This window comes from Eulemur rufifrons, chromosome 30 (assembly GCF_041146395.1).
Source record: "Eulemur rufifrons isolate Redbay chromosome 30, OSU_ERuf_1, whole genome shotgun sequence".
Taxonomy (NCBI): domain Eukaryota; kingdom Metazoa; phylum Chordata; class Mammalia; order Primates; family Lemuridae; genus Eulemur; species Eulemur rufifrons.
Window position 1 is genome coordinate 79,037,625 of NC_091012.1, and position 15,986 is coordinate 79,053,610.

The 15,986-nt window shown below is 33.9% G+C and overlaps 1 protein-coding gene across 1 annotated transcript in view; it reads right to left on the minus strand.

Moving 5' to 3' along the window:
* The window catches only part of KLHL4 (kelch like family member 4), a 135,507-nt gene extending 131,431 nt beyond the window's left edge, over positions 1-4,076 (minus strand). The window contains exon 1 of the mRNA XM_069463274.1: positions 3,561-4,076. Coding sequence (XP_069319375.1) covers positions 3,561-3,982 — 422 coding nt within the window. The 5' untranslated portion in view covers positions 3,983-4,076. The remainder of the gene's footprint in view (positions 1-3,560) is intronic.
* Between the last annotated feature and the right edge of the window lie 11,910 nt (positions 4,077-15,986).

Below are 15,986 nucleotides of genomic sequence, written 5' to 3' on the forward strand. Positions count from 1 at the left end.
TACAGCCTGGAGTTGTTCCTGAGAAGTTCCTGGATGACGGTATGGGGGACAATTTCCAGACATCAAACCCAGCCCAAAATCATATCCTGAGGGCAGGGTCACTTTATCCCTAAAGCAAAGGGAATGGATGCAGCAGTTTCACATAACAGATTCCATTATCTGCTTGCAGTTAAGAAGAAGAGAAGGAGCAGATAAGGCAATTCACAACAATTAACTATTTTTCTCTTTGTGCCCATAAAAGCAGCAAGCCACTTGGCCTAGCCGCTGGCATCTCCCTTCTCTTTCTTTGGGATGCCACACTGTCTCTCTGCTCTCCCCCACCCCTTCTCTCTTTCTCTCTTTCCCCCTCCCTCTCTCTCCCTCTCCCTCTCTCTCCTCCCCCATTCTCTCTGTCCTTCTAAAGGATAAAATAAATTTTACTTTTATATATCTTAAAAAATATTCAACTATTATGTACCCATAATAATTAAAACTTTTTAAAATATCAAGAAAAAAGAATGCATCTTGCATGAAAACAGGTTGTCTGTTTTGATGCTGTTTTATCACTAACATCTAGAAGAGTAACTGGCACACAATAAATTCTCAATATTTGTGGAATTCATTATTATTAAATTCTAAGTCTTACTCATCGAATCTTACTTTCTATAGGATATCAATGTATACATGACAGGAGTTCTTTTTTCTAGGCAAACCTCACTTGAAAATCGGAAAGCGGTCAAGCAGAGAGGAATCGGGAGTCTTGTCCAACAGTGCAACACTGGGAAAAGATATTCAGCGCCACATATCAGTAAAATTGCTAGGTGAGGCAAAATCCTAAAGCCCCAGTTGGTAGAATGAGGGGCATTATCCCAATTCCTGCCAATTTCTTAAAATGAAACAGCACTGTGAACCTCTGATTTTGTACTGGGGTGTGTCCTTGACCCATAAATAGATATCTGCATTTTATTCAGTATCTTCAAGCACAATGAGGAGATAGATCCCTGAATTTGTTTTAGCAAATGCAGTTTACCATAATGTTGCATAATGTTAATATTGTGACATCTACCTGTGTTCTTATGCAATCATTTATTTATGATCAATTGCAAATATATTTACATATGATTTCAAATCTAAATATTGAGACATACAGGAAGCATGATCATAATACACTGTTAAAATATGTGTTCTTTATTTGAAAAGAAATGGTTGAAATAGAAAAAGAAAGGATACTTGAGCAAGGTGTCCTTGGGGAAGCAAAGATTCAGAATTAGTAGATAACTAGGAAAAAATGAAAATAATAGTTGAGCCCAAGTCTCAGATGACAGCCATAATATTGGTATATGCATATTCACAGCATGGGGTCATGAGACAGAGCTGTTCCTAAATGCACTGCATACTTATAATTCAATTACATAGGAATGTATTTGAATTTTTAAATTCCCAAAAACTATTCCCTGTAATTTTTTAAGGAAATAGAATGGCTTAAAGGCCCTTCCTTTGCCCCAGGTGTCAGAGCCAATCTTGTGCTAGTGTGATAATTCTCCACACTTGACTACTGTTTCCAAAAAAAAAAAAAACAAACTAGAGTTATATTGAGGGGATGACAGGCTTTTCTCCTTCTCTCCAATCTTGCTGAAGAAGAGAGGCATTAGAGAAGCAGAACATCATAAAGCTCCTTCTCTAACTGTCCTCTGTCAAGATATGGAGATTTAGAATGAGTAATGAGAGGACAATAAATCATCATATTTCAATTAATAAGATTCTCAATTTACCCCTTCCTTTCTGCCTAAGATATCCTTGGCACACAAATAAAATCATTTATTTTATTTATTTTAAAAAATATTAACTTTATACTGAAACCATAGGATAATTAACAGAACATATTTTTAGAACATGAAAGATGTCAGGAATAAAATCAAAAGAGAAATATTTTTTAAAAAAATATCATTCGATGACACTTTAGATTTGACATTTTATCCAGCATTTTTTTTCTAGCATCTATTTTATAGTAAATATTCTTATACTGGAAAATCAATTCACGGATCCTCAAAGAATTTTGTTAGAATGTCACAGGGGGTAATTTAAATTTCTCTACAAAAGAATTAAATGTATTTATTAATCTCCAAATTTAGCAGTTTTTAAAATTGTTGTTCATGTTGAGGAGAGATAATTTGACAACTGGTGAATCTAAAAGTATGGACTCTATATTACTTTGAAAGTTCTATTAGTTGTACCTAATGCAACTTGCAGTCCCAACAGTTATATAGCATTTCCCTGGATAATCACAAAATAGGAAAATTCACAGATACATGATTTTTTTTCTTAAGAAGTCTATATCACAGACAATCTAATATTATTTTGTCATTTCACAAAGTCTTCTGCATATTTACATTTCAGCAAGAGTCAGTTCCTATAAAGGCATCATTTTACACAGTTGATTTATCTTTTGCCATAATGTTGATACGCTGCTTTTTCTTTTTATATTCTGTTTTGATTTATGGAAGCAAGAAGCTGTCAGAGAGATATACTGGAAAAACTTATATCAAGAAGCAAATTTGCCAGTCCTTCTCTACACTTATGTAGAGACATGGTATGCCAAATATCCAGGTTTCCAAATTAATTAGCATAGCTTCATATTGAACTGCCATACGATTTAAAACACATAAAAATACTTCTTTTTCTATAGCATTTCTGCAGTTTAATTACATTGCCAAGATTATCAACTGTGTCTAAAACATGTTGGAAATATAAAAATGTCTGATAGTGAAAAAGCAAAAACAAAGAGGTAAAGATCCACTAGGTTAAGTCACATTTGATAACATTAGGGGACAGATATAATTTTCTTCCACTCAAAAGTAAAATCAAATATTTTATGAACTATACCCAAATTATACCATATTACTTCTTATTCCATTTTAATGTCCTGAACTAGCTGACATATTCCACTTAGTACTTCAATATCTCATAGCATTGCATTATTGTTTTATAAGGAATATTTTTATGCTTGCAAACTAGCTATGAAAGTAATTACAACCTGAAATGAAACTCAAAATGCCAAAGAAAGCTGTTCCTTTTCCTCACATAAAGATAACATAGTTTCAAGAGTCGATACAGCAACTATGTACTATGGAACAAATAAGGATGTACTGAGAAGTCAGAGCTTTTATTTTGTCAAAGTTGTCCTAACTCACAGTCAGAAAGAATTCTGTATGATTCATTACACTTGCACAAAGAATCATCATTATTTGACGTCTAAGCCAGAAAGGATATTTACAGAAAATTAATTATTGTAATAAGCACCTCTGAGAATGCAAACAGAACTCTTAGTGGAATAGGAATGGAATAGGAGAAGTAAACTCGAAATCCTAAAAAAAAGAAAAAATCTCATTAATTATCCAAACAAATGTACTATTATTGTTTTCTTTTATAGACTTAGAGGAAAGGGCTTCTTGAGAACCCCGATTGGCTGAATACAAATCCAGAGATTATTATAGCACTCTGTATTTAAACACTAAATGAGATTCTTAGAGGATAAGTCAACCTAGGCTATGGCTTTCAGTCATGTGAGCAAAAACTCCTACCTTGCTGTAGAATTTTCTATATTGTCATCAGCCATCATCTCCAAATCTTGCGAGCGTTTCTCACAAGACTCTTTGAATAAATTCTCTTCTGGAACTGCTTTAAGAGTATCTTCATTTGCTTGAAGATGTTCTATCAGGTTTTGTTGGTGCCAATTCTGAAGGGCTCTTTGATGGGCAGGGGCTGGTCCTGGCACTGGTGCCAGTATATTGTGGTGGACAGGACTGTTGCTTTTCCTCAGTCCGTTTCTGTCCCGAGAGTGGTTCTTCAACCTGCCCTGAACCGGGGTCCCTCTATGCTCATATCCTTCCTGCTGAAGGCAGCTTCCAGTGTTGGGCGAACCTTGAGAAGGATGACTAAACCACCTCCAGCGTAGCCTTAGGATCTGTTTCACATCAAACTCTTTCTTGCCTGACACGGACATCGTTGCAGGAGGAAAGACAAAAAAGCCTTCTCTCACAGAAAGGAAATGGAGCCTTTGTTATCTCTTGTTTCTCTGCCTCTTCTGTAGGGCTAACAAAAGCACAAGTGCGAGAGAGAGCAGTCTTTCTTGCTTTCTCTCCCCTCCCCCGCTGCCTATGATACACTGTGAATACTTTAGCCTTCTAGCTGAAGCAGAAAGCTGCAGCTAACTGTAGGTGGGAAACCGTGCTGACAGGATGATGAGGTCAGACCTTAAACAAGTAAATCAGCTTAGCACAGGAAAATAGCTACCACAACACACTCCAGCTGTTAGATCTGTACACGCTCCCAGCCTTCTCTCCTGGACTTGTAAATATCTAATCCAGCTTCTTTGGTACCGAAGTACAGTAGCTGCAGCTTAAACCCAGGCAAGTGAGCAAAAGCAAAGTGTTTAAACTCACTTCTTTCTAGCTTCCTTCCACTTACTCCTCCCCTGCCAGATTCATTTCTATGTAGCCCACTTCTAAAAATGTGCCACTTTATCCTAGGAGAATTTGTGAGGGGAATTCATTATGATCTATTTTGAGATTCTTTTTATGGAAATTTTGAAAGTGGTTCATTAAGGGAAAGAATCTTTTCATCAATCCCCTCATGCATGTTTGTAGTTACTTTTTACAAAACTCATCTGGAAATGTGAATGTCTCTATGTAAACATTTACCTGACAACCTGAACAATTTCAGAAACATAAAACGTGTTGCTTTTCCATGAATACACACACAGACACTCCCCCCACAACTTGGGGATGTAGAAAAAGTATTTTAAGCCTACATATGAAGGAAGAAAATATTGTTTTTCTAAGCTGGTTAGGTTAAAAGAGATGTCTTCTCTCAGTGACCAAAGCTTGAAAATGAATAGTCCATTCTGGCTACATGCCTGGATAAACACCTCCTTATCATGCCCTTTACTTTCAAAGGCAATGCTAAAGGTTTATTTTCTTTGTTCAAAAGCCTTTATGAGAGGATGCAACAGAGCATGTTTTGAATTAAATCCAAACAACCACACTACTCAGTAATAACCATGCCCAAAGTGCTTTGAGATCTGAATCAGAATCACTACTTTGTACAGGGGTAACTGTTTGTACAACAGTCATGCATCAAGAATGCATTTACCAATGTCATTTTGAAATTTAGTTTGAACTTTATCCAGCTCTCATGTCATGCATACAGATGATAATGAGGAAATTATACTAGTGTATCCTTAGAAAGAATATTGAAATCATAAGATTTTGGTTTTAGTTCTGGCTTTATGGTTAATGAGCTGTGTGAACTTGAATAAATCACTTTACTTCTCTGCATGTCGATTTTTTCATATATACTATAGGGAGGCTGAGCAGATTTCTAAGTTTCCACCAGCACTGATATGCAATGGATTTGAAAAGAACATAGAAGCAGAATGAAATGAATATATTTTTCTAAGTTCTGGTAAGCATTTTATCTACAGTTTTCTTTAAATCTAATTATACCTTTCCCTTTCCCCTCTTGGTTGTTTTGTTTGTTTGTTTGTTTGTTTTCTGTAGGTGTGATGGTTAATTTATATGTCAACCTGACTGAGTTATGAGGTGCCAGGATATTTGGTTAAACATTATTCTGGGTGTTTCTGTGAATGTGTTTTTGGATGAGCTTAACATTTAAATTGATAGACTGAGTTTATCCTCCCTAACTTGGTAGGACTCATCTAATCAGCTGAAGGCCTGAATAGAACAGAAGGCTGACCTTCCCTTGAATAAGAGATAACTTCTCCAGCCTAACTGCCTTCAAACTGGAGCATGGGTTTTTTTCTGCCTTAAAACTTGAACTGAAACATTGGCTCTTCCTGGTTCTTGAGCCTGCCAGCATTTGGGCTGGAACCACACCCTTGGCTCTCCTGCATCTCCAGTGTGCCAACTGCAGATCTTGGGACTTGTCAGCCTCCATAATCATGAGCACAAATTCCTCATAATAAATCAGTCTATCTGTGTGTATGTATATAAATAAAATGCATACATATGTGTGTACATATGTGTGTACACACACACACACATATCCATCCTATTGGTTTGTTTATTTGGAGAACCCTGACTCATATATTATAGTAGGTTTTTTTTCTCTTACTTGGAAATTATTAAATACACACTGATAGACATGCAGCTGACTTTTATCTGACTTGCAAACAGGTTATTCCCATCTCCAATTTGCCAACCTATTTTCCAACAAATTCCTTAACCCAAGTGTTAGAATCTATAATAATCTCTCTTTGGCGACTGTATTTATGGTACCCAGCATGTAAATAACTGAATAAAATCTCAAAATTTATTCTGATGAGCTCTAGGCACATCCGTGAGTACTGGCAACTAAACAAGAATTACCTTTCTGTTATCTAGATAGATAACATTCCATGTGAACTCCTTGGGATCAGCATCTGTATTTTAGACCCATTGCATCTAAAATACAATCTTGCATATAAAGGAAGCAAACTATAAATACCAGGCAAAATAAATGAAATGTTATAATGGAGACATAAATATCATATAGTAGTAGCAACACAAAGTACTGTTTTAATAAATTGTCCATCTAAGTAGCTCTAAATAATACCTTATCTTGGATACCACATTATTTTTTAACATGTTCCCTGAGCTTGTTACAATTTAGATATAATTGTGGATTTGCATGTGTACCTCTTAAAATAAGATGAAGATTAATGAATATATGTCAAAACCTCAACTTTGATAGCACAATACCATGTATGAATTTACTGAGAACGTGCTTTTTGAAAGTATGCTGAATATAGTCCTTTTCCTTGATACTGAACACAAAATTGTAGAATGACTAAGAAAGCATATAGATCTACTAGAAAAAAGTTGAAGAGAATAGTATTTTATCAAGCACAAGGATTCTTTTTAAATTTTTCATTATAAAATAAAGATTTAAGCATATTCAAAGAGAAATGCAGAAAATGACTATGAGGATAGAAATCATATCTTATCATTTCCTTCCCACTGCCTTATAATTTACTTCACAGTTTGTAATATTTGACCTATGTAGAATTAATAAGTGACAAATTCTAACTGAATTTATTGTCACATGAATTTACTTTCTCAATAAATGCCAGAATTTTAAAGTAAAAGAGAAATGCCAAAACTGCTATGGGGCTAAAATGCCCATCTAAATAATTACTGATTGTTCAGGGAGAGAACCAGCCTACAAACCAGTTAGATATTCAGGGCAATTTAACAGCCATGAAGTTACTCTCCATATTGTGTTCTGAGCAAAAACCTGTCTAGCAATTTAAATTAGTCAGATACTAGGACACTATGGTAGTTAAAATTATTCAAATGAACTTGGAAATACTTTGTTCTATTTCTTTCACATAATTATTTGATTAAACAACTTAAAAACAATATAGACATTGGTGTATTGAAAGTTTCATATCAACAACCTACCATGGTCCTGAGGTGGAACTATTCATTTTGCATGAGATACATTGGGCAGCACTAAAATGGCTAAAACAAAAGTAGTGCCTGAGTTTGAAAGGTTGTATGCTAAACACATGACTTTAAAAGTCTATCCTAAATCACTGACCCCAGTATCACTACAGATTTTAAAAGAGGTAAAAATAACATTAATGTTGACTCATGCCACCGCCAATATCCTGACCCCTGAAAAAAATTAAAGAATGGAATGGTATTACTATAATAAAATTCCACTTATTTAGGTGAAGAAATATTTTCACATATATAAAAACAAATAAAAATGAAATAATTGATGCTGACTCCTGTATTATTCTAGCAATAACATTCATTGTTGACATACAAACAGAGCACAGAAGCATCCTATCTATCTCAAGTGTGGCATTCCTAAAAATAAATTGCTAATAGATATTTTCACAAAATATAAAATACAGCTACATTGTTTTGTTTAATTTCATATTAATAATTATAATGATTCCTCAATAAAAATTATATTTAGAGTCAAAGGAAATTTAAAACTAAAATTCAATTTATGCATATGTTTTTGTTGCAGAAATTATGATATGATAATGAATAACACCCTTGTAAGCAAAAATATATAATATTAGGAAATAATTCTTTTAGGAAAGTTGAATGAAAATGTAAGTTCAAGAAGAAAAAGGTAGTATTTGTAATTTTTGCACCTAATGAAAAAATTACTTCATGTATTATTAAATGAATCATAGAGGTATCAAATCATCACAGTATTTAGATTACAGTGGATATATTTGAAAGAAAATGATTTAAAAATTTATTTTGAAATACTAACATTTAAAAATATGGCTGAAATTGCATCTTTTCTCACTGTTTAAATTTCCACTGTAATATTTTAAATGTGAGCTTCATCAGACTGTACATAATTTTTCAAACTTTTTGTAGGGAATATGTGGAGCAAAAATATTTGAAGACAACTGCCTAAGGCTAACCCAAGTTTGAAAGATTATCATTTCATTTTAAGTCCCTTTTCACTCTGTTTCATAGTTAATTAGGAATGTTCTTCAATAGGTTTTCACAAACCCCACTTATTTCCCCATTAATTCCCATGAAATCTGACTGCTGTCCCTATGTCTACACTGAAGTTGTTAACTCTTGTGCATCTGTTCTTGAACTTTTGTGGGCTAAGATTTTACATCTGTCATTTATTAAAAATGCACATTCTGATCAAGTGGTTCTGAAGTAGGGTCCAGAACCCTTTTCAATAATCACTCTAAGTCACCCTTTGCAGGTGGCCCACAGAAAATTAATAAATAGTGCTTTCAAGTAGCCAACAATGTGGCCTTAGCTGAACACAACTATTTCATCTCATTTCTTACTTCCTTGGCAGGAATATTTTATTTATGAATTTATTCACTCATTCATTTAACAAAGGCTTCTTGAGCCCCTACTATTTTCCAGGCTCTGAGGATGCAAATACCATTGTGCACACAAGAGCTTACCTTTTGCACTCTCAACCATCCCATCATTTTTGAAACCTTCTCCACTTTATCTTTCATAATACACTGTTTCTCCTTTCCCTTATGTCCATGCCTTGATTTCCATTACTCTGTCTTTTTCACCCAAACATCTACCTATGGCCAAGTCTCAGATATCAGCCTTGTTACACTTCTTTTACTTCTTTATCTTAAATATAAGATTTATTTATTTACCCAAGATTCAGTCGTGATCTCTGTGTCACTGATTTCTAAGTCATTTTAAACCCTACTCTCACCTATACTTTGGTTCCAAATCTCTCGATCCCTACAAGATCTTACTATATATAGAAGTTTTTATTTCTCTCTCTTCATAGTGTGGCAGCAGTTATAGAAGAAATATAGTATCAGTCATTCTACATACTAATTACCTTGAGTTAAACTTTTTCTGTCTTTCAATTAAAGAAAACTGGTTTTGGTGTCTTAAGAATCAAGATTTTACCTTAAAAAAGAGCTTTAAAAATTATTTTGGCCCTCAGCAGTGTGAACCTAATTGAAAATTTAGACATGGCACTTGTCTTAAATTATATGAAATTAAAATATCCTTTAAGGTTAGCCACCAAAAATACATTTTCAATATTACAATTATTTGTAGATATAGTCATAACCTACTTTAATATTTAGTAAAAATGTCCAAATGTCCTTTATTTCTAACCTTTCTAAATGTTTAATTTTTGAAAAGATAAAAATCATTCATTCTTACTCCTAGGCTCAAATGATCCTCCTACCTCAGCCCCCTGAGTAGCTGGGCCTACAAATGCATGCTACCATGCCCTGCTAATTTAAAAAATTTTTTAGAGACATGGTCTTGTTATGTTTCCCAGGCTGGTCTTAAACTCCTGGCCTCAAGTGATCCTCCCTCCTCAGCTTCCCAATTTGCTGGTATTACAGGCATGAGCCATCACTCTGGCTCCAAAAATCATTTATTCTTATTCATATTTTACCTTGAGTCATAAAGAAGTAAAATGTAAAAACCTTGCTTTGCTGAGATAAAAACTCATATTAAAATATTTTAGATTTGGTTCCAGGACCAAATTGAATGTAAAACTGAGAACATAAGCCAAAATTATTAGACCTCCCAAATATGCTTTGTAAGAAAAAATATTAAAATTATCCAAAATTGGTTGCCATTATGATTGAATTCATTAAAAAACTAGATAATTGTACATACTATGTTTAATCATAAGCAATAAAGTTAGGATAACTTTTACTATTTTAAGCTGAAGCCATTATCATAACTTCAGGATGGAAACTTGAATAGAGGAAAATAGCATTTAATTACAGAACAGTGGTGTTGGGGGGGTGTACTATTAATATTTTCAACAGGGCCTTTTCCTTTCGGGGCTGCTTCTGTCATTTTTGGAAACCTGCATTCAAATGCCAGATACTTCATGTATGATGAAGAAACAACATATGTTCCAACTGAAGCAGGCAAAGGTTGAATTTGAATTATCTATAATAATTTGGACTAATATGTCCACAGTTATAGAGAAGTCAAAGTCCAAATTCTGCTAGGATTTTAATTAAAATTCATTTCTTAAAATATTATGAAATAATAAGAGATATGGCAAAAACTTGAAAGAGAATTTAAAAATTTCAATATAACAAAAAGGCCAATTTATGGGTATAGAACAGTATAGTATCAAATAAATAAAAATACTGTAATGCAGATTTCGTGTGTGTATGTGCCTTTAAAAATGCAGAGAGACAGATAAATCAGTATGACATGACCCAAATCATGTCCCCTAAATAAGAAAACTTCAAGCTGTAAATTCTCTGTCATATAGTCAATAAAATGATTTGTTCACTTCCCATCCCTATAAAAGTACACAGATAAACACACACACTCTGGCACAGGCACATGTGCACATTCATATACTGACAGGAACACTCAAACACACACACTGATTGTCGTACACTTTAGTGTAAAGAAATAAATTTATTCAAAAGAATATTGCATACATATACATTTTTTAGAGACAAGTTCTCACTCTGTTGTCCAAGCTGGAGTGCAGAGGTGCAATCAAAGCTCACTGCAACTTCAGATTCCTGGGTTCAAGGGATCCATCTCCCTCGGCCTCCTGAGTAGCAAGGAATGCAGGGGCACAACACCATGCATGGCCACACATGCATTCTTTATCTTCTCATAATCATTACATAAAGAAGACATTTACATTACTATGCCACTTCATTCTGATAGCCTGTCCTTCACAAATAAGTTCTCAATGTATATATTGATTATAATTACTTTGTTTAAATTTAGCAGTTGAATTAAGAAAAAAAAAAGTTTATCATAAATAGCTTCAGAAAAATGTTGAGTATAAATTTATTCACTATTTCTATAGATATTTGCATCCTAGGGATGCACAGACAACAAATCATTGCTAGGTAATGGGAGAATTTATTGCCCATTTTCTCAAAAAGCTTATGACCAAATAGCTGAAAACATATATAAACAATAGCTATAATAAAAATGAAGATGAAATAAGTACTATAATAGAACTATGAATAAGATTTTAGAAAGATTAGGATTTTCCTAAAGTCTGAATTTTAGCAAGATAAATATAGCGATAGTATGAAGACTAGATTACAGAGAAAAGAGAAGAAAAACGAAAATCAGGAGGTTGCTGCAGTAGCATAGATAAGAGATGACAGAGGCCTGATCCAGATTGATGAAAATGGGAAGTTGGGGAAAAACATGAAAGAAATCATGAGATAGCATTAACAGGATCTGATGATTAATTAGATGTGGATGCTAATATGAAGACATGAATCACAAATAATTATTTAACTTCTGTCCTTGGTAATTGAGAGGTTGATGAGGAAGTAGGAAATATTAATACATAAGTAGGAACAGCTTGTCAGGTAGAATGGAAGAGCAGAGGATGCAAAATAATAAGTTCAGTTTGGAATAGATTGAGTTTGGTATCTCTGCGAAATATTGGCATGGTATCTCAGTGAAATATAAACTCTCACATGTATGTTCAGCTGGTTGTTAGAAAATCGCATCTGGAGCTCAATACAGAGATCAAGGGTAGAGATAAATATTTGGGAATTTTAAACATAGAGTTGATAACCCCATAATATGCTGAAATAAAAAAGAGAAAACAAACAAACAAAAAACAAAACAGCTTATTAGTGGATCATCTCACACAAATTGCTGTTAGAGGGAAAGAAGAGAGAAAGAGGTAGGGACAGAAAGGAAACGGTTTAGGGAATCTTTTTAGTGAGAATCCAGGATTCCAGACCTAGATCGTAAAATTAAAGGAATAAAGAATTAGGGAAAAAACAGATTAAAATTTTAGAACAAAATCTAGATGAATTAGACATAATAAAACTCAAAGTAATTTCAACACAATTTAAAATTATACTGTTATATAAAATGAAACTCTGAGCTCATGGTTACAAGGTGAGAGGCTTTAAGGATAACTCTGTGTTTAATATCTGCTTAGACATTACATTGTTTCACCTAAAAGGCAACAGGTAGAGAACATTTCATGAGTAATTTTTTGTATTAATTATCCATTAAAATACTGTGGTGCAGGGTGAAGAAATTTACAAGATACATTACATGCTATCTAAACAGCATTTTTAGCTGTCTTCAAGATGTGAATTGTGACAACAGATAAAACTGTGCACACAACTGTAAATGCTTACCTATTAGTTTCCACAGGTAATTGGAAATCTCAATTAGTATTAAGGCTGAGCAAACAAGTATGTATTGATGTTAATAATTTAAGAGATCAATAGTTGTATTTCTTTCAAATCAGATTAGTGCCTACTTGGTCATGCAGAATGATGAGCTCCATAAAAGGCTTTCAGCTTATTTTGAGATGCTATGAGTAAAATTCCATTTGATAAAGAAGCCTAGGTTTATTGGGGCATCTACCTTCAAGGACATTTCTGTAATAAATAACAACATCAAGTGGAAGCAGCATAGTCATCTAGAGGGAAACCTTTGAACAGTTTCCTTATTGATATCTTGTGTGAGAAAAATCATAAAAACTGTCTTGTGCCTCAGGTTTTCCTTTCATAAAAGAAAGTAAAGAATAATATGCCCTCTCTCCAGGTTGTAAGATGTCCTGAAAAAATGCAATTTAATCTATAGGGTGTTTATAGCTGTCTAGAAAAAGGCAATGTAAAAATATAATTTCTCATTTCAAAACCATTATTAAAGAGGATTATTCTTGTAAAGCTTTCTCTGGGTGCACACTTATGTCTCATGTATTGTTATAAAAAATGAAGAAAATCCACAGTTTTCAATGCTAAATTGCTAGCTAATGGAACAGGCAGACATATTGGGAGGATTGGAAGGGTAGTTATCGGAAGCATTATAACAGTTAAAAGGGGCTACAGTTCTGTCATAAAAAAGTGAGTAAAATATTCTTCCCAGGGTTAATAGTTTACCTAAATGATGCCATTTATCTCGTCTAAGTAAGCTCATAAGCATGGCTGTCACTTTAGAATGAACAAAGCAAGTAACAAGGAAATGCATTTAATAGAAAAGTATACTATTTGTGCTGTCCAAGGAGAAAAATAATGCTTACTTCTTATAGTTCAAAATAGGAAAAATGTACCTTTTTTGTTCCCAATTTTTAAAACTGCAATCTGTGCTTAGATTTCTTACAGTAAAAAAAAAAATCTGTATTTTTATAAACCATTTTGTTGAGTTTTGTTTTAATATGTTAACTCCATTCTCATAAAACTCCTATTTGTTTCTCTGTACACACACACACACACACACACACACACACACACACAGAGTTTCCTGTACAGGGAATTTGCACTGTTTGTAACCACTTTGTAAGAAATATATTAAATTTAGCCAAAGAACCATGTAAAAAGGGGGTAATGTATGTGAACAGGTAATCCACAGAAGAGAAAAACTTAATGTCCAATGAACATGTGACGAAAAGCTCAGAATCATGAGTAATTAAAAATGCAAATGAAAACAAATAATGAAACAAGATCTTATAGCCATCAAATTGACACAAATTAAAATACCTTAAAATATCATGTATTTGCTAGGATGTGAAGTTATGTGAGTAACAGGAAGTTACTCTCACTGTTACTCAGGGTACATATTAGTAAAATAATTTTTAGCAACATTTAATGAAGCTGAAGTTTTACATACTGTATAACAAGTTATTCCACTCATAAATATATGATACGAAGCTCTGACACATGAACATAAGTAGACATATATAAAAATGTTTGTTTCATGATTGTTTGTAATAGATGAAACCAAAACAACAAATTCTTATTGATATGAGAATAGTAAATATGTTTTGATATAGTTATACAGTAAAATACCACTCAAAAAGAAAAATAAATAAAAATAAATCAATTAACATGTATCTAAACTAAAAATCATAACACTATGAATAGAATAACTTGTTTAGTCAAAAGAGAGTATGTGCAAACAATATCATGAGCGGAATTGTCCTTTATGATAACCCAGTGTCTGTGGTACAGAAAAAAATTTAAGAGAGACAAAACAAGGCTTCACAGTGAGATATAAGGGTAAATGTTAAGCTTTACTGCATAACTACTTTAAGAAAGACAAATTTACGTATGTATGTGTGTATATGTATGTGTGTATGTGTGTATATATATATATATGTATATATTTAGTACATATGTCTATATATTATGTTGGTGCAAAAGTAATTGCAATTTTAGACCCCAAACTTTAAATCATTATAGCTAGGCTCAAACACATTTTTGCTAATCAAAATAGGAACCATTACAATCAACATATTTTTGCCAATGAGAAATAAGTTTGTTTATTCCTGTAGCATAAAAATCTGTGCTTCAGGATCTGACAAACTCTTGGAAAGCACTTTATGCATCCTGCTGGTTGTGGAAGCATTTTCACTGCAAAAAGTTGTTGAGATGCTTGAAGAAGTGGTAGTCGGTTGGCGAGAGGTCAGGTGAATATGGCTGATGAGGCAAAACTTAATAGTCCAATTCGTTCAACTTTTGAAGCATTGGTTGAGTGACATGCGGTCAACTAATGTCGTGGACAAGAATTGGGCCCTTTCTGTTGACCAATGACAGGTGCAGGCACTGCAGTTTTGGTGCAACTCATCAATTTGCTGAGCTAAACTCTTAGATGTAATGGTTTTGCTGGGATTCAGAAAGCTGTAGTGGATCAGACCGGCAGCAGACCAACAAACAGTAACCATGACCATTTTTTGGTACAAGGTTAGCTTTGGGAAGTACTTTGGAGCTTCTTCTCAGTCCAGCCACTGAGCTGGTCATCACCGGTTGTCATATAAAATCTACTTTTCATCAAACATCCCAATCAGATCAAGAAATGGTTTGTTGTAGTTGCATAAAAGAAGAAAAAAATGACACTTCAAAATGATTTTTTTTTTATTTTCAATCAGCTCATGAGGCACCCACTTATCGAGCTTTTTAACATTCCCAATTTGCTTCAAATGCCAAAAAACCATAGGACCATAAAATAATCAATGTTGAGTTCTTCAGCAACTTCTCATGTAGTTGTAAGAGGATCAGCTTTGATGATTGCTCTCAATTGGTCGTTGTCAACTTCTGATGGCCAGCCACTGTGCTCCTCATCTTCAAGGCTCACGTCTCCTTTGCAAAATTTCTTGAATTACCACTGCACTGTACATTCTTTAGCAGTTCCTAGGCCAAATGCATTTTTTTTATTTCAGCATATTATGGGGTTACAAAAGTTTAGGTTATATATATTGCCCTTTCCCCCCCCATTCCCCCCCAAGTCAGAGCTTCAAGCGTGTCCATCCCCCAGATGGTGCACATTGCACTCATTATGTATGTATACAACCATCATCCCCCCATCTGCCCGAAACCCGATTAATGTTATTCCTATATGTGCGCTTAGGTGTTGGTGAGTGAAACCAATTTGATAGTGAGTACATGTGGCGCTTGTTTTTCCATTCTTGAGATACTTCACTTAGTAGAATGGGTTCCAGCTCTATCCAGGAAAATACAAAAGGTGCTAGATCACCAGTGTTTCTTATAG